Below are 23623 nucleotides of genomic sequence, written 5' to 3' on the forward strand. Positions count from 1 at the left end.
TCCTCTAGTGGTGACCCACCATGAGTAAAGATGATAAAAATTGTCTAAACACGCTGTCAGTTGTCACAGCTGTTCAACAACTGATAGCGAGGCTCTGAGCAAAATTCAGTATTTCAACAATAATTGGGAATAATAATTAATAAAGTATAATGTAGGCTAATAAAAAAAAACTCTTAAATACAGTGCTTTGATTTGAAGTATTTTCACAGTCTTTTCTGGGGGGGGGGGGTATGGGGGCTTTTTAGAAAGTCTAAAAAGTCTGCTTTTAGACTTTCTCAGTTTGTGTAAATCTACTTAGGGTTTAGAGTATTTATTTTTTCCCACATTTATTTCCCACAGGTCTAGTACAATTAGCCTACGTGGTTTTATTTTATTATTACAGTGTATACTTTTTTTCTTGAATGTGACAACATACCCCATATGTGTAACATGTGAGGGGCACATTGTGACATCACCATATCACAGCTTAAAATGCTATCTCATCTAATCAAAAAATATATACAAGTCAAACCAAAATATTTTCTTAATAAAATACAATTATTACATTTTTCCATATAAAATAATGGCATTTTTGAATAATTAAAAATAAACTAGCCAAATTTTTGAGTTTGACAACAAATACACTGAAAAACACAGCATAGTTCAAAACAAAATAATAATTAATAATTTCTGAACATTGACTCTCAGTCTTTTACATGTTTCTCATGTTTTCTCAATAGAATTCATAAAAGTATAGAATATAATAGCATAATAGGGGCACATTGTGTAACATGCCCCAACTGCACAACTGGGGTTTAAACCCTGCTCTTTTGATAGTGAAGCATTAAAGAACTACAGTATATTAATTGTCAAACAACAGATTGGAGATTAAAATAATAATATCAGATTTGTCACAAAAATTAATTTAAGTAAGAAATGTACTTTTGCTATCATAAATAAATGTTCAGTAATATCTTACAAAGATCTTTGAATTTTGGTGCATTTTTTTTTCTCTATATAGTGTTGAAATGGCAACTAGTGAAGTTTCGTCATGTGTGGAAGTATTTTAAACAATACAACTAGCCTTGCGTTACGCTGTGCCCCGCGCTCCCCTAAATATGTACGGTACAAAGCCACTGTCTGCATTGTTAAGCAATTTACAAAATGACATGTGTCAGTGTGTGCACTGGATAAGCCTGTGTGCACTTGATGATAATCATTCCTTGAATCAAGAAATTTCATTTCACTGCAGGCATTTTTGGCTGGTAATTGATCCTATATAGGCTACTCTTTCGAAAGTTCAAAGTCTAGTTTTATGTCTGATGGTGCTGAACCATATAGCAATAACCGAGATGCTTCATTATGCTTAAAATTAATCTATGTGTGTACAGTGTACATATATAACATGTTTTGTTTTTGTCTGGGTTTAATCTTTAGCAGTCATTCAGTAAAGGAAGTGACTGAAGGTAATAAGAGTGCTGATAGAGAGATAGAGAGAGGGAGGGATGTTTCAGGGACGTCACAGATGTGTGGTGGACATTAAGCCTTTATTTGCTATTGGAGTTCTTACTCCACCCTTAAGAAGTTTATCCACATGTACATGAATTTGTATTACAGTCTCACGAGGAGGGGGGATGAAGACAACGCAAAGTGTGTGTTTTATTTAAAGAAGTGTTTAGTTTAGAAGAGTAAAAGAGAGAGAGAGAGAGATAAAGCTGAGGGGAAGGAAGTCAGAGATCAGCACTCGACACGCATCTTACATAGTTTTCTAGGACATCTCAAAAACACAGAGGAGGATTTATCATATTTTTCTTCCCTTTCCTTCCAATGAGAAAAATGAAATCCATAATACAGAGATCTTTTTCAAACTTCTTCTTTGAATACGAAACTCCTCGTCAGGTTCTGGTCAGGAACAGAAGAGTTGCAGTTGTGTGCCGTATCATCCAGCTGGGTGTTCTATCCTACATAATTGGGTAAGAGATTCATTTTATTCTTAAAAAACTGAAAAAGAAAAGCAGAAGCAACCCGAGCATGACAGAACATGCTTCAACAACAGCAAAAAAATGTACAGAATGTAAACAACTAACGGCTCAAGCATTGTCCTGAACAGCAAAGTCATGATGTATCATTTAGGATATTGCTTGGTCTGACTTACAAAACAGACAGACATGTTTCTGAAGTAAATTAGAATAAGGAGAGATTTATTTTGTCAGCTTGATTTGCTTAAAAGCATGTCCACATGCTTTTCATTGTGTCTGATTTAGTTTTAATGGCTTACAACATTCCAACAGCTCGATTCTAGTCTTAAAGCTCACAGCTGGGCCTCAGTATTAGATATTATTAGGCATGTGTGTGTAAAAGATAGGCTATGCTGATTATATGAATGTTGCATAAAGACTTGTTTATAAAAGCTAACATTTATTTGAGTTTAAATGACAACTAATATTATTTTAATCACACCCTTTAATTAATTTACTATTATTATTTACATTTTTACTCAAGATTTTTCCCGGAACAATTTGAAAACCCCTGCTCTAAGCAATACAATTTGCATTTACAGTAACAGAATAAATGTTGAATAAGTGTGTTCAAATAAATGACTACTGTATTTTGGAGCAATAAATCATTTGGAAAAGTGCATGATACATAGCAATACTTCTCTGTTTCCACTTTAGGTGCACTGTAAAAAAATATTGTTGGTTTAACTTAAAAAAGTAATATAGTTGCCTTAAAATTCTAAGTTGATTGAACTGGAAAAAGTGAGTTAATACAATGAAGGAGATTAATATAATCATCAGAAACTAAAAATAATAAGTTCTCCACTATATAAATTATTTAAGCTGATTTGACAAAAGAAAAAATGTGATAACAAATCTTGATTTTTTTTTTTTTTTACACTGTGGTACATCTCACTGTAAACAGTTTTTAACTATATTTTACAATTATTAGGCTACTTTAAAGAGCACTTGCTAAATTATTTTACTGTAACAAAGTGACTATACGTTTATAAAGTTTTAAAATATGGATCTTACACAAGCGCATCACTTCGCTTCAGAAGGCCTTTATTAACCTCCGCAGAGCCATGTTAGAGTACTTTTATGATGGGCAGATGAACTTTTATGGACTTCAAAACAGAACTTCACTGCCATTATAAAGCTTGAAAGAGCCCGGATATTTAAAAAAAAATATATATATTTCCGATTGTATTATTCTGAAAGAAGAATGTAATTTACACCTATGTAGTATGACTTGAAGGTGCAAATCCTGGGCTACTTTTAAATTTTGGGTTAACTATCCCTTTAAAGGGAAAGTCCAGCCAAAAATTAAAATTCTGTCATCATTTACTCACCCTCAAGTTGTTCCAAACCTGTATGAGTTGAGGGGGAGTAAATGATGACAGAATTTTCCATTTTTTGGGGTGAATTATCCCTTTAATGTCAGTGATCATTGATCAAATGAAGTTTGCTGCTATCGCATCCCTTTGTTACTCCCTTTAATTAATTGGTGAACATCTGCAGACCACTCTAAATGAATCAAATGCAGTTCTAGTCCAAAACACAGCAGGCCGAAGTATTTGTTTGGAGCTAAAAGCATTAAAAACAATAGCTGGATTTCATGCGTGAACTTGGTTGCTTCTGTTATCTGTCATGTAGAAGTTGTTTGTCTTTGTAGTCAGGTAATCTGAATGAAACAAACTGATAAAGGTCGATAATCCCTGCGCGTATAGCATTTGTTTGTTTGGTCTGTCTGGAGCAGTATGCCATTGCCATCTTTAGGTGTGTCAGACAACAAGACACCGTCATGCTTCAAAAGGAAGAATAACGTTTTCTGTGTCTCATTAGGGCATGAGGCCAACATCTTATTTCTTCATCCTACTTTTATGACACAAGATGGCTAAACTATGCGTGAACATACACACACATTCTGAAACGCAAACTATAGAACAGCAACAGCCTCATGTCATTTAAAAGTTTTCCTCCAACTGCTGGGCAAGTTTAATAGTGATACACTATATGCTTTTTCATCCAAATAAAATAATGCAATTATAAATTATACTGTTATTATCAATCAAAAAGTGAGACAAAAGTTCAATATTGACAAAATGTGTGTTGTGTAACGGACAACAGTAACATGATGTTAGGTCAGGGCAGGTCAGGATGAATCATCTGAATAACTAAATGCATTCTTCCTAATACCTAAAAGCTTTCAAAACGAATGTAAGTTAGTGACATCAGCCACAGCATGGCTGGATAAGACTGTTCCTGAACACCCCCCACGTGCAGGATCCTTACACACACACACACACACACACACACACACACACACACAACAGCACGCGAGATGAGAGAGAGACAGTGAATTCATGAACCATGACATGTTGTGAGAATTCATGAAAAAAAAGAAAGAATACCTTTTCAGAATCAGAATCAAATATAGATAAAAGAAATGTAAAATAATTTCTGCATTGTCAAAAACGAGAATATATTAATCCACAATCAACAAAATATATCAAAATTACACGTTTGTGTAAGAATGTGATCTTTTGGTCATATATATTCTGTAAAAAGTTTGTATATTATTTCATGGCTTCATAAAAATCTTTTGTAAAATACTGATTTTAATGCAATTTGCCATTCAGAGTACATGAACTAAAATTCCTCATTTTGAAATACAATATTTATAATGTATGGTTTATAAAATAATTGTGAATTACTGTGAATGTGAATACAATTTGTAGTCTTCAGAATGCAGATTGATTATGGCAGATCAGTAATGTTCATTTATTATTTTTTTTGTTATTAGTTGGGTGTTTATGTATGAGAAAGGCTACCAGACAGTGGATACTGCTATAAGCTCTGTCTTCACCAAGATGAAGGGTGTGTCCTACACAAATATCAGTAATGTGGAGAGGATATGGGATGCAGCCGATTATGTTTTTCCTGAACAGGTGGGTTGTGCCTCTTCATTTTTGAAAAGTTCAGAGGGCCTTGATTTAGGTATATCTTTTTTTTAGTTTTATCAAAACATGTACTTGAATTCAGATAGATAACACAGTGGGTAATTGCCCATCCAGCAAAGTGTCATTATAAGTGTGGATTGGGCCAAATCATAGATCAAAGTACTCTTTTTGACATTTGCAGTCACATAGCCTACAGTAGCTTCAGGTTCTTCTCACTCAAAGTGCTAACATTGTCAAGGCAAGTAAAAACATCTTATGTATGACTCAATATGAGTATTGAAGGTTAACACAGAAACATAACACCATAGTTGATCATAAGGATATACCTTTTAAACAAATAACTGAAAATTCCTGTAATTATTTACTTAATGCCAACAGCCTGCAGCGTTTTCAGAAGTTTCGTTATTTCGCAGGAATCACCCAGGGCAATAAGAAACAGACCAACTGTTGACATAAAAGTAAACACGTCATCACTTAGCAATTAAAGGAGTGGCTCCAGGAGCTTCTTGATAGTCTCATGTCCAAAAAAGTAAACATCAAATTGTCCATAGCGATAACAAATATCATCCATATGTGTACATATTACTGTTTAAAATACTTTTATTCAGCAATGATGCAATAAGGGTTCATTAACCCCAAAATTTTAATTCTGCCACCATTTACTCACCTCCAAGTTGTTCCAAATTTGAATGAGATTCTTTCTTCTGCTGAACCCAAAAGGAAATTTTCCCAATAGGAAATAGTTACGAAACAGTCGATAGTCTCCATTTAAAAATACTATGGAAGTCAATGGGGACCATCAACTGTTTGGTTACTGAGGTTTGGAACAACTTGGGAGTGAGTAAATGATGACAGAATTCCTTTTTATTTTTGGGTAAACTATCCATTTAAACTGATTGATCTTCTGAATGATCATGTGACACTGAAGACTGGAATAATGATTGCTGAAAATTCAGCTCTGCCATCACACACACACACATGATTCTGCAGAATTTTATCACAGGAATCAATTAATTTTTTAATTTATTCAAATAGAAAACTCATTTAAAATTGATATTGCATTACTTAACATTCATAAATTATATACTGTATCAACCCGAAATGTATTATATATTCACTATATTCTATATGTGTACTACATTCTAATTCTATATTTGAACTCAGAAAACCTGACACATGTACAGTATGTGTAAGAGAAGAAGGCACTGTTGATTTTGATTACAATTTGCTGTAGTTACACTATAAGCTAAAAGCACAAGCAGAACAGAGACCTCAGATATGGAGTGACACTTTGGCTATTTGAGGCTGAGGTTAAACATTACATTCAGCCCCAGACAAATAAATGCATCTGCCTCTCTGACACTGATATGAGCTGAAAATATAGCCATGCCTATTTACACAAAAAGTGTAAACAAGCTTTTAATACTGAACCAATGTAAAAAAAATGTGTTTTGTTATTTGCAGTTTGTTTTGGGTTTAATATTTGGTTTCAAAATAGGACATCATGTCACGCAAGGGTGTCAAAAACAGTAGCATGATGTCATGTATACATATGCACAGTCAGCTTCAAACACTCTACTGCATCACCACCAAATATGATGAGAAAGGATGGGAATTCAACATGGCAATCTGACACTGTTCTGTATGCTGGTTTGGGCTTATATGGATTTAAATTTCATTCCTTCAAGTGATTTCTGTTCTATTTTCTAGGGCGATTCGTCTTTTGTTGTGATGACCAACTACATTTCCTCTGTGGGACAGGAACAGGGCACATGTCCCGAGGTAAGTAAAGACATATCTCTCTCCTTTTGTCATCTCTATTGTCTTTCATTATTATGGTTCTTGTGGTGTTTGTTTTTTAGCTCAGATTAATATCTCTATTTGATTTCCTGACATCAGATTTCATGCAGCATGCAAATGGAAAGTTTCCCACACAATATGGAATTGTTGTTTTTAAGAGAACAGAATAATTTTCCATGTAAAAGCCATTTGTAATGCAGTTTGTCCAATATTTTAGTATCACCTGAAATACAGTTGAAAACACTGAAGTTATTGCTTTTGAAACACACTCATGCCAACTTGCACATTTGGTCATTCCGTTCTGTTTTTTTATTTTTTTATTTTTTCAAAGACTGGATAAAGTATATGTTAAAAAAGTAGACTAAGTCCTTCCAAAGAAGATAAATTAATATATTTTTTTTATAAGAATCTCTAAAAAAGTGAGACACTGTGGCTTGATTTATTGTATTAATATTCATTTTCAGGACCAAAATAACATTCTGCTCAGTAAGGAGCCTAAAGGTTACAAGCTTCACATATTGGAAAACAATAATAGTAAAATAAAATATTTTTTAAGGCTCATTGTCAAGGTTGTTTTAGATAAACACCTGCAAGCGACCACTAGGTGTCGCCATTGAGACGGGTTTCGAATTGATTCGAAGCCTCGACACAATATGGCACATTTGGTTCAACTGTTTCATTGCTTCACAAAGCCTCGATCTGGCCCCCACTAGGCAACAGAGATCAGGATAGGGTAAAACCAGGAAGATATCAGACAGGGGAAAAGCTCGGTAATACTCACAGCAGTAACACAATACTTCTCAGAGAAGTGGTGTGTGGAAGTGCTGCTATCAGTGCAGTGCAGGTGTATGGTATTTGGTGCAATCAGCCCAGGGAGGTGTATGATGGCAAATGTAGTCCAAGTTAACATAGGAAGTGCGTGGCTAATCGTGACAAGTACGATAGGATGTTTTTTTCTTTTTTTTACAACAGATACATTTGAGTGATGTGACTGAATCTCAAACGCATGTTAGCACTTAATTCAGCCTTTAATACACATGAGACAAAGACTGTTTTTTTTTTTTTTTTTTTTGCTACAGTGTGGTCGATTGAACAAAACAAAGTATTTAACCTGCTGTCTGACCTTGGCAACCACTATCTAATCTGTTACTTTCCATCTAAGTTATTTTCATACATGGACATCCTGTCTACTATCTATTTATTCATATTCATACTCTCGGTTTACCTCAGTCATATTTGTCTTTCACTTGAATCTCTATTTGACTTTAGCCCTACCTGAAAAAGCTTTGCTTAAACAAATAATTAGGTTTTGTGGTGATTCTGCCCCTTCTGTGCATCCTCTCTCATTTGGATCTCACATTTGTATATTTTCAAGCAAGCAAATTATCTGGCTTAATTAAACACTAATAAACATTAAAGTGCATTTCCCATTTCCCATTGTTTGTTTCAGCTACCAGATGGGAAGAACAGGAACAAGTGCACCTCGGACACAGACTGTGATGAGAGCAAATACAAACGTACGGGAAATGGTAAAGTTCTATCCATTTCATTGTCCCAACAGAAGGCACCGGCACAGCAGACTAACTTCCCATCACTAACAGCAGCTATGGGGCCAGTGGAAATCAGCTATTGGGTGTCTTCTCATGACCATTATATAATCAATTTGACCTTGACTGGCAACTAAATCAGTCTACCAGCGGTCTAAGATATGTACCACAAAATTCAAATAAATCATGGGGTAAGAAAATTGCTTGCACGTAAGCATTTGGTTTCAGTTCCACTCAGAATTGCTGGAGGCCTAATGAACTTTTGCTCTTCTAACTCCCCATCGACCATGCCGTCGTCTCTGTAAGTCACTAAAATTCATGACTACCATGCTTTGCTCTCTTGCTCTGATGATTTTTTCCTTAGCTTTCCACATCTTTGATGGATTTTACACTTTGCTCACTGATGTCTGTAATTCCACAGGGCTCTAATCCAGTTTCAGTTCAATTGCCAAGTGTAATTTAATAGTACTAGCAGCAAAAACAGGTTTGAGATACAAAGAAAATAGACATAAAAGGAATTCAGGTTCCAGTTTTCAAACATTCTCAGTAGCCAAATTCGACCTTGTCATTTACAACAGGAACTACAGTATGCTAAATTATCCAAACATAAATAAATGAAACCCATGTCACATTGGCCCTGGGCACGTGCCATTGGGGCCATGTGTGGACGACCTTAGCACGCATGGTGTTTTACATTGGGTTCCCGTAGACACGAGAGTACTCTTGTATGACAACGTACTCGGTTACTAATGTAACCTCGGTTCTCTCTAAATGTGGGAACGAGTGTTGCGTAACACTGTAGTTCGTGTGCTGCGTTCTGGTTTCGCTTCAGTGTGAAAAACCAAAGAAAACCCTATCTGGACTCTGCTTATATAGACATAAGCCCTGCCCCTTCTGGCGGGACGTGACACCCGCACCCTTCATTGGTGCTTACATCACATACAGTCCCACGATAGGTTGCCACAGAGCAACCAATAGGCATGCAAGCTGCCTCACCTAAGTCTGCTCTGTGCAGCAATGTGTTTTAAATCATTGCAAAATTAAGGATCATTTTTTGGCTTCAGTATTCTCAAGAAAAGGGATTTTCCTGTATTGTAAGCTAGTTTATGTAACACTCGTTCCCTTATCTAGAGAGAGCCGAAGTTACATTAGTAACCGAGTACGTTTCACATCATAGTTTCCTGACTTTCAGTCATGGATGACAGGCACAAACTTCCACCAAACTTTAATACAACACATGCTACTAATCCTGTTTCATACTGACAAAAAAATCACTGTTGTTTTCTGTGAAAACACACAACTGTTTATGCCATGCTGTGGACTGCATTTTATTTCATGCTAATTGTATAATTATGTCTTTGTGTATTTAATGTTACGTGTATTTAATCCTTGACACAAGGTTTGTCAGTGCCATGCTACCACCAAAGCAAGTTCAGTGTTTGAATGTAAATGTTCCTGGCAATGTAAAAAGAGTCAGACAGAAATTACAAACATATGATATGACCAACTGCAATCTGATGAAACCATTGCTATATAGCTAGACTGATGGAATCAATGGTTTTTACAAAAATATATAACAACAATAAGAGGGTTGGAGTGGAGAACAGACTGAAAAAAGAGCTTGGTCAAAACAAAATCATGTGCTTCAAAGAGGAGTATTTTTCTAACTGAATCCATCCATACATCCAAATTAGAAAAATATACATCAAAGCATTTTCACAAGGGAAGTCAGACTTTTGGATCCAATGATCACCCAGATAGCAAACTGACATTGAATCAACGTGGAAATATGACATCGAAACAACGTTGATCTGACATTGTTTTGCTCATCGAATTAATGTTGAACCAACGTCAGATGCGTCATTCTTTCAAAACTAACGGAAAATCAACTTGAAATCAACGCGTTGTTTCAACGTTATGAAAGCAAACCAATTTTCGATTTCATTTAGCTTTGAAGAATGCCGCGTCTGACGTTGGTTCAACGTTAATTCGATGAGCAAAATCAACGTTGTTTCAATGTCATGAGAGACGTCGTTTCCACGTTGATTCAATGTCAGTTTGCTGTCTGGGCATCCCTCGCGATTATGTTTTGATCAAGCTTTTGTTTCAGTCTGTTCTGATCCATCTAAACCTCTTATACTCCCACTTCCCTTACGACATTATCTTCTCTCTCAGGGTACATGACAGGCAAGTGTAACACCAGCACCAGTACTTGTGAGATCTACTCCTGGTGTCCTGTTGAAGATGACCGTCAAATACCAGAGTATGTCTGCTTATTTTATTCTTACTGTTGATTAATATGTTTAATCACATTGGGGTGTCAAACAGTAACTTGTAAGAATCATTGTGGCACAACTTTGACAGAACTGGACTTTAGTTAGTTTTATTGAAGGCGCAGTAATCGATTTCTGGAATAAAAAAAGAAGAAGAAAAAAAGGATTGGACAGAGCACCACAACAAACTTGTATCCAATCAGCAGTAGTGGGCGTATACACTCATGAGGGGGGAGAAGAGAGAGCGAGCAAGAGGGAGATTTTAAGATTTCTGTCATTGTCAAATTTTGACATCAACAAAAGAGGAAAGTTCAGAGAAATATCTGGAAAAAGTTGTCATCAGGCAAGAGCTTTAGGACCCGCATTAATATTAGAAAAGCTTTCCACTGCTGGCGTTGTTTCTGGTGTGAGTAACATTGGTATTGAGTGTTTGCTGCTACGACTAACAACAAACTCTTCCTTATACTCGGATACTGCATGTTCATTTTTTGTTAGCAGCAATGTATTATAGTTTGACTATAATGCATTTTGTTACTTCTTATTAAGAAGCAAACACCATTTCTGAGTAGCTTGTACTTCATGTCTATGTTGAAATGTTGGGAACAAGTGAATCAAACTACATGTGACAGCCCTAAACATAAATGTATGTTTGTTTATACCTGGAGCATGTGACAAATTGTATTTAAAATGGTTTAAATCAGCCCACAGTCTGATCCATTTAACTTTGTTTTGTCCTTCATGTAGCCCTCCAATCCTGCAGACAGCAGAAAACTACACACTGTTCATCAAAAATTCCATTACTTTTCGTCAGTTTAATGTAGTAAGGTAAATGCTTTCTTTTCCAATTTGTTTGTTGTTTCTTGTGGTATAATGGCAACTACTAACACATAAATTCAAAGCATATAAAGTGTTTTTTTAATCTTATAGGAAAGCAAAAGGAAAATTTTAACTTAGAAAAGACTATTTTAAAAGTGTCTTTCCTATAAACCAGGTGTCTCCCCCAATCAATGTAGGTACTGTAGGAAGCCTGCATTTATCAAATGAACTTTTGTTGAAAACAAAGAAAATACACATTAAACAAAATAGTCACATTATGAAATAAATGTTTTTCTCCTAAACAAGATAGTGCTATGACTTCTTGTTTCACAACAGGAGTATAATTATGTGGACACACAAAGGCCAGATTCCCTTAATCATGCATCACAATGCGTAAAACCAAAGAAAACAGTTCTGAGCAGCAAAAGATTAATGAGCTTCACAAAATAGAAAGTGACTTGCAAGAAAATAGCTAAAGCATTGAAAATCCCCATTTTCACCATCAGGGCAATAATTAAGAAGTTCCAATCAACTAAATATGTTACGAATCTGCCTGAAAGTGGACGTTGCAATGTATGGTGAGGAGGAACGTTTGAGTGGCCAAAGACTCTTTAAGGAGCATAGTTGGAGAATTGCAGAGATTAGTTTGAATATAATCTCTTGCAGAGATTAGTTGAGTCAGAAAGCCTAAAAATAATAAAACTATATATCGTTCATACAAAAAAATATCAAGCATATTTAGTAGTCAGACATGACTGCAACTCCTAAAGGGAGTCAGATGAAAAAACTGCTTTAGCCACCTATGTTTGGTGCAAACAGGGATAAAAAAGTACCCCATGCCCACAGTGAAATATACCGCTGGATATTTTATGTTGTGGGCCTATTTGTTGCATGAAGGTCCTGGACATCTTGTTTAGATGCATGGTATCATGGATTCTAGTAAATACCAAAAGATAAAAAAATCAAAACCTGACGGCGTCTGCTAGAAATTTTATAATGGAACATGGTTGGATCTTCCATCAGGACAATGGTCCAAAAACAACACAAAAATGTGTCACTGAGCACAAAATGAAGCTTCTGCCATAACCGTCCCAGTTCCCTGACCTGGTGAGTGGACTGAGTGGAAGAGAAAAAGCACCAAAATGGATCTGGGAATCTGAAGGATCTGGAGAGATTCTTTATGGAGGAATGATCTGATCTCTTTTCAGGTTCTCCAAACTCATCAGGTGTTATCTTGGCTAAAGGAGGTTGCAAAAAGTATTTAATAAAAGGATGCCAATAATTATTGCCAATGTGTTTGTGAAAATCACATAATGAATTAAATGCTTTCTCCCACTTAAATTCTTTTACTTCAATGAAAGGTTAGATTTTTGCAAAAAAAAAAAAAAAAGCCATCTTTGATCATATTTACCAGGGGTAAATCTATCCATTTTGTCTACTAGATAAACGTTCTCCTCATACATTTTTCTTTCTCTAGGAGTAACTTGGTGGAGAGTGTGGACCAGAATTACATCAATAACTGTTTGTATCACCCCAAGACTGATGCACTGTGTCCTATCTTCAGATTAGGAGACATTGTTGAGCGTTCAGGGTTCAATTTCTCTGACATAGCTCGTGTGGTAGGGGTCTTTTTTGTCACTGATGATTTTAAATACACACACAGCAATTTTTTCTTTATGAGTAAAACAAAAGCCAATTCACACTGCACTGACGTTTAACAAGGACAATCACCAGATTACAAAATGTTCAATCAGCGAAAACAACACCAACAGCGACACCGACATTATTAATATTACACAGATCTGACAAAACCTGACAAAGTACTGTTGTCGTTGGTCGGGCGTCTTGTCAGTGCAGTTTCGTGGCAACGGAGGTGCTCGGGCCCTAATAATAATATTTTTTAAAACGAAGGAAATTCCCAAGGAACCTATGGCTTAAAAATGCTAATTTCCTCCTGCTGCAAATACATCTATTTCAACACATCCAATATTACATTTTGTTATGACATTGTTTACTAAAGGTGTACAAGAATATTATTGTTGTAGTGACTGGAGAAGACTGATTAAGATGATAATCCTCATGATATAAGTGATGTTTTAGGGTGGTGCTATAGGCATCCTTGTTGACTGGGACTGCAATCTGGATCTAAGTATCAGACATTGCAAACCAAGGTATGAATTCTATGGACTTTATGGAACAGGGAGAAATGAAAAAGTGGAGAAGCCATCATTGGGATACAATTTTAGGTGGGTAAGAAAGTTTATTCCCTTTTTTAATCACCTTGTGAAAACAAACTTTTTGGAAGCAGAACTGGTAAAGAGACAAACACGGTTATATAATGAAACGTTTTAGAATTTTCACTGCATAATCACAGATTATTTTACCAATAATCATTACTGCATAACATAAAATTACAGCTAAACTGAGAAAAGGTCAAACCTGTTGTACTGAACTGTCCATAAGCATGTGACCTTCAATGAGATCTCCAAATTAATTAATTAATTCATATCTTCTGGATTCACTTGAACTATTATGTGCTACTGACTCTTTCAGATATGCTAAATATTATATGGAGAATAACGTGGAGAAGAGAACACTAATGAAGGTGTTTGGTGTACGGATAGACATCATTGTTCATGGAAGGGTAAGCATAATTTTCTTATGGATCATAGACAAAGAAATTACGGCACATGCACATTTAAATTTTTGTTTACACTTTTTCTTGTAGGCAGGAAAATTTGATATTATTCCAACTCTGACGGCCATAGGCTCAGGAGTAGGAATCTTTGGAGTGGTGAGTCTAACAGAGAATAGAATATCATAATGAGATAAACCTGGTTTAATTTCCTTAATTACATTTAACCACAGATTCCACTTTTGGATTCTATTGTTTAAAGTAATCAAGGTGAAGATACCAGATGAAAAAAAAATAATAATTGTGTTCTATTCTCCATGTTAAATATGCATTTATGTGGAAGTATATTGCACAGCCCTACGAAATACTTGATTCCGATTGTTCCACTGTGGTCAAAAAACTTGAATAAAATTTTTGAGTTGTTAAAAGTCATCTCTTATCCTCATCAAGGTTGCATTTATTTGATCAAAAATACAGTAAATGCAGTAATATTGTGAAAAATTATTACAATTGTTTTGTGGTTTATATATATACTGTATATATACGTATATATACACTCACCCAAAAGGATTATCAGGAACACCTGTTCAATTTCTCATTAATGCAATTATCTAATCAACTAAACACATGCCAGTTGTTTCAATGCATTTACGGGTGTGGTCCTGGTCAGTACAATCTCCTGAACTCCAAACTGAATGTCAGAATGGGAAAGAAAGAGATTTAAGCAGTTTTGAGTGTAGCATGGTTGTTGGGGCCAGACGGGCCAGTCTGAGTATTTCACAATCTGCTCAGTTACTGGGATTTTCACGCACAACCATTTCTAGGGTTTACAAAGAATGGTGTGAAAAGGGAAAAACATCCAGTGCCATGCCTTGTTGATGCTAGAGGTCAGAGGAGAATGGGTCGACTGATTCAAGCTGATATAGAAGAGCAACTTTGACTGAAATAACCACTTGTTACAACCGAGGTATGCAGCAAAGCATTTGTGAAGCCACAACCTTGAGGTGGATGGGCTACAACAGCAGAAGACCCCACTGGGTACCACTCATCTCCACTACAAATAGGAAAAAGAGGCTACAATTTGCAAGAGCTCACCAAAATTGGACAGTTGAAGAATTGGAACAGTTGGAAAAGTGTTGCCTGGTCTGATGAGTCTCGATTTCTGTTGAGAAGTTCAGATGGTAGAGTCAGAATTTGGCGTGAACAGAATGAGAACATGGATCCATCATGTCTTGTTACCACTGTACAGGCTGGTGGTGGTGGTGTAATGGGGCGGGGGTGATGTTTTCTTGGCACACTTTAGGCCCCTTAATGCCAGTTGGTCATCGTTTAAATGCCATGGCCTACCTGAGCATTGTTTCTGACCATGTCCATCCCTTTATGGCCACCATGTACCCATCCTCTGATGGCTACTTCCAGCAGGATAATGCACCATGTCACAAAGCTTAAATCATTTCAAATTGGTTTCTTGAACATGACAATGAGTTGACTGTACTATGGCCCCCACAGTCACCAGATCTCAACCCAAATAGAGCTTTGGGATGTGGTAGAACGGGAGCTTCATGCCCTGGATGTGCATCCTACAAATCTACATCAATTGCAAGATGCTATCCTATCAATATGGGCCAACATTTCTAAAGAATGCTTTCAGCACCTTGTTGAATCAATGCCAGTTTTGAAGAATTAAGGCAGTTTTGAAGGCGAAAGGGGGTCAAACACAGTATTATGGTGTTCCTAATAATCCTTTAGGTAGCGGCATCAGTTAATTTTATAACTATAAGTTCACTGAAGTGAGTTAATATTTGTTCTAATTCATTTAAGGCGACCGTCGTGTGCGATTTGCTCCTTCTGTATTTACTTCCAAAGAGAGATTTCTACAAAAGTATGAAATTCAAGCATACAGAAGTCCAGGAAGCGGTGAGTGTTGACTTTTGAATAAATAAAGAGTATCGTGCTTTTGTGTTTGCTGGTGTGTAACTAATAATGCTTTTCATGGTTGGATAGCCTAGATAGAGTAGTTGCTAGTTATTTATGCTGGTTCACTACCCATAGCCTAGACTAGATGGCAGCAGAGATACATAGTTAGATGGCATGAGAGAAAATTGTTACTTGAGTGGTTGCAGATGCAGTGCTGTTTCCAAACATTTACATCAAGCAAAATTCTTGTAGTACCATTAAGAAAACATCCAGCATAATTCAAATGCCCTCATATGGTGCACAAAGCACACCTCACTTAAACTGATGGAGTGTGTGTGAGAGAGGAAAATTAGTCCTATAGCATGCGTCAGCAAATATCTTATCCATGCGTCAGCAAATATCTTACTTTTGTATGCATGTGGGCAGAAAGGGAAACTATTGCATTCAAGTCTATGCAGCACCACCACGTCTTCCTGAAGAAATCTCTGCAGGGATAGTTACCGTAGCAACGCTGCAAATTGACAAAACTTTTCTCTTATTGAGAAAAGAAAGCAAGGGCACATCTTAACCAGCAGGACTCCCACTCTAGCAGCTCTCGGAGAAAGGCAAGGCAAGTTTATTTATATAGCACTGAATTACCATTTGAATTTGGTTTGAATTCCCATTTCATACACAATGGTAATTCAAAGTGCTTTACATAGAAGACAATTAAATAATCAAAAGAAATCAGAATAATTAAAACAGTTTAGAGTAAAAAATGAAATAAAATACAGACAGTCGGAAGAACAGTGGCACATTGCTAATTGATTAAATGCACAGCTAAACAGATGTGTTTTGAGTGTGGATTTGATTTAGCCTGGCAAGCCAAACCTACAAGATGTTACTGTAGGTCTGGGAACTGTCTGAACTGTCTAGGTCTGTCTTAATCGGAAGGGCAGATAAACAGTTGTCTTTCAAAATCCCTCTCCATCCGCACCCGGTCGTCAAAACTCCTAACACATCAACTCTATACACGATGTGATTGGTCTGACCAGAGTTTGTTTTTTCCATCTCGCAAGCCAACGGAAAGTTGCTAGACCACACTGGCTGGAAAATCATTTTTGCTGCCGCTGGGGACCGTCTAGATTTGAATGTGACTACTGTAGGAGCACATCTGATCTCCTCTGGAAGCTGGTTCCAGCTGCAGCTGGCATAATAGCTAAAAGCAGACTCTCCATGCTTTATTTATAGCTGATGTGATCCGGATCTGAGTGATCTGTTGGGTTTATATGCAGTGAGCATATCTGCAATGTATTGAGGTCCTAGCCCATTGAATGATTTATATACCAGTAATAATACTTTAAAATCAATCATAAATGTAACTGGGGGCCAGTGTAAAGACCTGAGGACTGGTGTAGCAAAAAGCATGGATGCGGTCTTTGTTGACGCTATAATGGACTACAAGTTTTGTCTTTCGCCACATGCACTCTGCTTTTCTGCATTGTCTTTTCATATTTTGCACTGCTGTTGGGTTTCTCCAAGGTGCTTTTTTCTTCTTCCTGACTTTCAAAGGAGCAACATCATCAATTACACTTTTAACTTTGCGTTAAAAAAAATAAACGAGAAAATCTACAGAGTCAGTAGATATGCTTGGTGTTAGGATCTCTTCTTGACAGACACTAGCTTCAGTAGAGATCAATATATCTAATAAAATACAGAAATGATCAGACAGTGCTACATCCTTAATAACAATTGATAAAATGTTTAGACCCTTACTGATAATTTCAGATTTTTCCATCCACAGAAGCCAACCTTGCCCCCGTCACAGAAAGAAAAAGAACTAGCGAAGGTGACATACCATTCAACCGCAGATCCCTGAAGAATGATAGCATACACAAGTTCAATTTGAGTTGTTGTCACAGTAATTCATATCTTTGCTGTGCACAGGAGTGAAGTCAAAGACGGCTGCCACGATGACTGAATAACGTTCCTGCACTGAAAACAACACCCCAACACTGGAGCATAAGCAAGATGACCAGACAACTGTTTAACATCACTTTTCCTTTCTAAAGGACATTTCCTTCCCAAACTACTGAGAAAACATATCCAATCACTGTTTTGATTCAAGACACATCTCCACTATGTGTGTTAACATTGAGAGGCTCAGGACTGTAAAGGAACAATTTTGTGATGTCTTTATAAAACTTTTTTTTACAAACAGGGTAAGGTCTGGATGTGTCACCCATATACAAATGTTGATACTGAATCACCTTAAAACAGTTATTACTTTACTGATAGGTGATTTTACAGGTTTTTATTTTTGTAGCAAGTCAAACTGTGCTGCAAACTGTGACACTGATTTTTGTGTGAAATAAGCTTTAGAAGGTAAATGACCCATCCAACGCTGAAACTATACAGCTCTAAAAGACGGCATGGTGATGGTTTATGCCTTTAGTTTTTTACTTTGGGCGCACACAGGTCGCTCAACGTCACAAGTCTATTATTTTATTATTATACACAGCTCTCTGGACTACTTGGTATTAAATGGCTGCATTCAATGGTCAAATATTGCTGAATAATGATTACTTATCCCAACCGCTTATCTTTTGTGTAGCTGTCTCTAAAATGATCAATATTACATTTCTATATTTTTATTTGTATGTAAAGTGGTTGCTGCTAAAAAGAGATAAAGGATCAGGTAGAGTTCGGAGTTTCCGTAGCATAATGAAATAATTTACACTCAAATCAAAACCAAACCCTTTCAGGATGATACAACCCCCCCTCTGCTTTATACCAGTATCTTGATAACTCTGTCTGGATTGATTTTAGATTCAATTACAATGGCCTAGTTCTTCTTTGTTTGCATCTACCTAGATTTGTTTTTTCTAACCTTTTTTTTTTTATGAATTTACATTCTTGAACAATTTTAAAACCAGATTCCACCAGGAATTGGTTTTGTTGTGTACAAAATTAATACTGTAATACGTATTAATTATGTTCCATCGATTGATTCTCATTTTTATCATAAACAATGATAATAAAACCCTAAATGACAAAATATAAAGAAGGAACCAGTCACCTGTGATATCTTTATTGTCTTTGATTATGTCTATGTGTACAAAAAGCATGCAAAAAATAGCATCTTTATATGGTTTGGTACATATTTACATAGTAAGAGTTGCATTCAGTGCTTTCTCGGGCCATGCTTTTTTGTCTATTTTCTAGAATTTTTGTAATAGGTACATTCAGATCAATGCAGCAGAATACGGACGTCTATAAATAACCAGCAATATCAGGCACTCTGACACAAATAACTGGGCAGTTCAAACTGCAGGTATGTGAGCGAGACAGTGTTCTACGATCTATATACATGAATCAATTCTGATATACTTTTGAAATAACATTTGTAAGAAATGAAAAAAAAGCATAAAGCTTTGATAGCAAGAACGTTTTGCAGCAACAAAGTGCATCAAAATGGTCACTTTTCTCTCACTTCCTTCAGAGACTCCTTTATAAATGCGGGTAGACAAATGATCAAACCTCATCTATTGCACATGTGCTGAAACCCGGAAAATAAAAGAAAGCCATCGTACTCGAGTTGATTGCTCAGACAGAGTATGGCATTTTGCTGCATATGTTTAGCTTATACAAAAGTCCTGAAGGAAACCATTTAAAGGGGTTTTAGACATTATTTGTTTCGTCTCATAGATATAAAAAGGAACAGGGAACCTAGAGAGAGGTTTCTAAAGGTTATAGCAAGTTAAGGGACATGCCGTACGTCAAGACACTAACAGGTGCATACAGTAGCATACATCAAGAAGTAACAGACAAGACAACTGCACATTTAAGACAGAATGGACAAATACGACTGCACATATAAGAGAAGGGAGGTCATTTAAAAACATTCAATGGATTTTTTTACACATACAATAAACACACCTTAGAGCTCCTGAACACCGAATATGCTACTCCATTCTCTCTGTATTTCCAGAACAGCAGTATCCAGACCCTGAGTACCGCATACAGAATCCTAATACACAACAGAAATGAGACTCCATTTAATGCATTTAAATCAAATACTCTATACAAACAAAGACCAGTCGTTTGGCACTGAAAATGCTTTTTGTTTTTTGTTTTCCTGTGAAAGAGAAAATGGTATGGGCAAGAACCAATCTAGAAGGAGTTTGTCCATAAGAGAGGGTCAAAGAGAGATGGGGAAAGAGAGAGAACAGGGGAAGAATGTGTAGGAGTGAAAAATGGACCACCATCTGCACAGGATATCAGTGAGAATATAAAGCGCTTCACTGCAGTTTATCAATCCGTCTTCATAAGCAATAATGAGTCATCTAAATGACTGACATCGGTTAAAGGTTTGCTCTAACCACTTGCTGCTTATTAGAAATAATTGGCAGCTGACCTAATTGAGTCCTGTTTTATTGTCTTGAAATGACTTAAAGGGACAGTTCACCTCAAAATAGTCCAAGCTACTCTTTTATGCATTTACACGGGCCCTGATAAGTAATCTGACTAGTAGCACAGTCCGAATGTCAATTGGAATGAATTGGCCAACTTTGAAATTTCAAACGGATTGTAAGGAGTGGTGACGACAATTTGATTGGATTGAAGAACTAAACTGGGAAGTCTTACACATAGTGACGTAATATGCTGACGTATGATGCATGGAACGAGGTGCTGTTGTTGTTGAATATTGTGAAATAAATGTCTTTCGTGACAATCTAAAAAATTTCCTTCCACTCATTAGCTGGGTTTCCATCCAAACATAAAGAAAATATTTTCAAAGTTTGCAAAAAACCTAACTTTTTTGGACGTGGGAAGGGGCATTTTTACTGATTGATATATATATATATATATATATATATAAACAGCATGGCACAAAGCTTCACGTGCTCTTCGTCTCTTAATTAGGACCCAAAATATATAAATAAAAAGTCTGATTTCTAAAACAAAGAAAATAAGCAATGATAAGAGGATAGTTAGAATGCAACAACAATGGAAATCTAAGTTATTTGTGCAGTGTGTGCATATTAAAAGATCAAATCAGATTTGAAGCTTGTGAGATAAACACGCACATCAACTCGATCACTTATTTAGTGTTCATATTTAACACTATATTTGAATTCATCATTTGGAATTATTTAAATAGCAGATGACGGATCCACATCCATGGACCGTTGATGCATGTGGCACACAAAATGGGAAACATTTTGGGAGTTTCAAGGCCATTATCTGATTGTCAAACCCCCTAATAGAAGAATAATGTCATTGTGTTTATAACAGTGTCAATGATCGCTCATCAAGATCAACCAAAAGCTGGATTTTTTAAACAATGCAAAGTTCACAGCACAATTGTTGCAGTATACTTGCACGACATTCTTGAATAAACTGTACGACGGTCTGTTATTGTGGGGAGACTAACTTTACTTTTTCACGCCCCTAAACATGACGTTGAATCAAGTAAACTGTAATTGGTTGATTTACATGTCAGTCAGACGTCCTCTTGGGTGGTCCTTGGCCAATGACAACTGCTTTGGACTCAAAACTTTCTGCCAGTCTTCCGTCAGTCTGATGATCTGGCTACGGAAAACTAGTCAATATAGAGTAGCATAAATAGCGTAAAGCAAATTTAAAAGCATGAATTTGCCATTTTCAGTTTTTTGTCTGAACAGAAAAATTGCATGCAAATATTGGACAGAATTTTGTGCCGAACATTTGAATTGGTATAAACAGACCTTTTGGTAAATGATAACAGTATTACATTTTTGTGTGAACTGTCCTTTTAAAACAAACACACTCAGGGGGGATTTCACAATAAAAATATAATTAATATGAGTGATCTGTGCTCATAATTAAATATCTTGATCGCCAATGCGTATTAGCTGTCCACTCAGATTCAAAAAACGTTTCAATAACAGGGGCTGACGGGTTCGCCTGGCAGACGATCCGATGTAAACAAGGGAGTATTGTTTTGGACTGAGTTAATACAGGCCAAGAGGGACCGTGATGACACTGAATAGCGGTTCACTTTCGCTCCACAGCTAAACACCATATTCAGATCCTTCCCTCAATTGACTTGTCTGTTTTGAGTGAAAGTGACTCCTTCTCCTTCCGCATCAGTACACACTTGCTTGCCTTGGTAGCATATTTGTTTGTGCGTTCGAGCACCCGTTGACTGATAAAGCCTTTTGGAATGTGAAGACTCAGTAAACAATGACACATTTCTGTTCATGTAGAGACAAAGCACTGCGACATGGGAGCCCTGCATCCGGTGCGCTCCAAATGTGGGATTTCTGACATTCACAAACATGGATAAAAAGCCCTGTTCTAGTTAATGCTTATACCAAAAGCAGTATATTTCGTGAGAAAGCCCTGTTTGTTGGAACTGACTGAACGTGCAGTCATTTATACATCAAGAGCTCTTTTAGTGTATAGTAGTTACATAAGCCCCTTTGATTCACACTACAACACTGTGTGTGTGTCTGTTTATACATTGTATCTGAATGAAATGAGAAAATGTTTATAGTATGAAAGAAATGGAAAGCAACAGAGATATGGAAACACCATAATATGGAAAAGGCCATATTTCAGGCATGCAATGATGCGGATAGGGTTAAGAATTGCACATTAACATTATACAAAAAGGCAAGACACCATAGCTATTATTTGACACATGTACAAACGTTATGATGGCAGCACACTGCCTCAACGCCATCACTGTTTTTTAGCTTTATGAGGTGCCGTACCAAGTTAATATTAGCATCTTTTGTAAATGTTGGAGTCTTGCTTAAGAAAGGTAATGACATGGTCTGGTTTTCAAACAAACCTAGCCAAGATTCCATCCAAAATCTTCTTGTTTAGTCATGATAAGAGAACAAAGATTAAAAGATCCAAACTGCATGAAGGAGAAAGTATGGATTTTCGCCGGATTACCAAGGCCAGGTTTTCTGAGAACCATTACTACGGTGGTCTTAAAAAAAAAAAAAAAAAAGCAAGGAAAGTGATTCTTGTGCAAGACTGAAAAAAAGTAAAAAGCTTGAATGATGACAAGCAATAGCAAAATCCAGTTCAATGTCAAGATAAGCCTCAAGTTGGTGGAAATAGAGTGTAGTGTAGCGGTTTGGGTCATGATGGTCATCTGCTCGAAGGGTTGGAAGTGTCTGAATAAAGAAGCGCAGACAATGAGGAACGCTTCAGAATCTATGGAGACACTCAAAAGGTGGGTGGTTCATCCTCATGCAAGTCCTCGAGCTCGACTTCTCTACCCGCCTCTCCACTGCTCCCCTTTCTGAGAGAGAAAGAAAAACAGAGTGAGAAATTAATCATTATCTTTCTAAATGATCCGTGCTTTGATCCAGTAGTTGATTTCGAGAAGGCAGATTTTGACTGTATTCTATAAGGTCTAGTCTACTATACAGATTATTTAGGCCAAGAATCATCCACGTAACCCGCCCACCCCCCAAAAAAAAATCGATATAGAGAGGCTGCAAATCAATCGACCTACATTTGCATTTTATTTTGGGCAAATGTATCTTAAATCAATGATACCACAATATTCAAAATCAATAAAAAATGCACTGAGAACTATAGCCTGGTTAAAACCAGACCATTCTCAGTTGTAACTGAGATATGGTCTAGCAAAGCAGGACACGGAGTTTTTGCGAAATGGACGTGTTGCCAATGTGCGTATTTTCAATTGGCA

General features: G+C 36.5%; 2 protein-coding genes across 7 annotated transcripts in view; one reads left to right on the forward strand and one right to left on the reverse strand.

The window, feature by feature from the left end:
- The first annotated feature begins 1539 nt into the window (after positions 1 to 1539).
- p2rx1 (purinergic receptor P2X, ligand-gated ion channel, 1) lies at positions 1540 to 18913 on the forward strand. Of its 2 annotated transcripts, none has more exons than XM_039675222.2 (13): positions 1540 to 1952; positions 4783 to 4927; positions 6650 to 6721; positions 8190 to 8268; positions 10462 to 10549; positions 11304 to 11384; positions 12853 to 12994; positions 13476 to 13621; positions 13929 to 14019; positions 14104 to 14169; positions 15832 to 15927; positions 17711 to 17755; positions 17854 to 18913. In XM_039675222.2, the coding sequence occupies exons 1-13, from the start codon at positions 1807 to 1809 to the stop codon at positions 17857 to 17859; spliced, it is 1203 nt and encodes a 400-aa protein (XP_039531156.2). In that variant the 5' UTR covers positions 1540 to 1806; the 3' UTR covers positions 17860 to 18913. The 2 variants fall into 2 exon arrangements, with proteins under 2 accessions (XP_039531156.2, XP_039531157.2); XM_039675223.2 differs by having other exon boundaries at positions 8190 to 8256.
- Positions 18914 to 18981: 68 nt separating this feature from the next.
- Positions 18982 to 23623, reverse strand: part of camkk1a (calcium/calmodulin dependent protein kinase kinase 1a) — a 74200-nt gene continuing 69558 nt past the window's right edge. For all 5 annotated transcript variants that reach the window (XM_039675218.2, XM_039675215.2, XM_089130293.1 and 2 more), the window contains one exon: positions 18982 to 23209. In XM_039675218.2, coding sequence (XP_039531152.2) covers positions 23134 to 23209 — 76 coding nt within the window. In that variant the 3' untranslated portion in view covers positions 18982 to 23133. The remainder of the gene's footprint in view (positions 23210 to 23623) is intronic.

This window comes from Pimephales promelas, chromosome 4 (genome assembly GCF_988280905.1).
Source record: "Pimephales promelas chromosome 4, fPimPro1.hap1.1, whole genome shotgun sequence".
In the NCBI taxonomy this organism is placed as follows: Eukaryota; Metazoa; Chordata; class Actinopteri; order Cypriniformes; family Leuciscidae; genus Pimephales; species Pimephales promelas.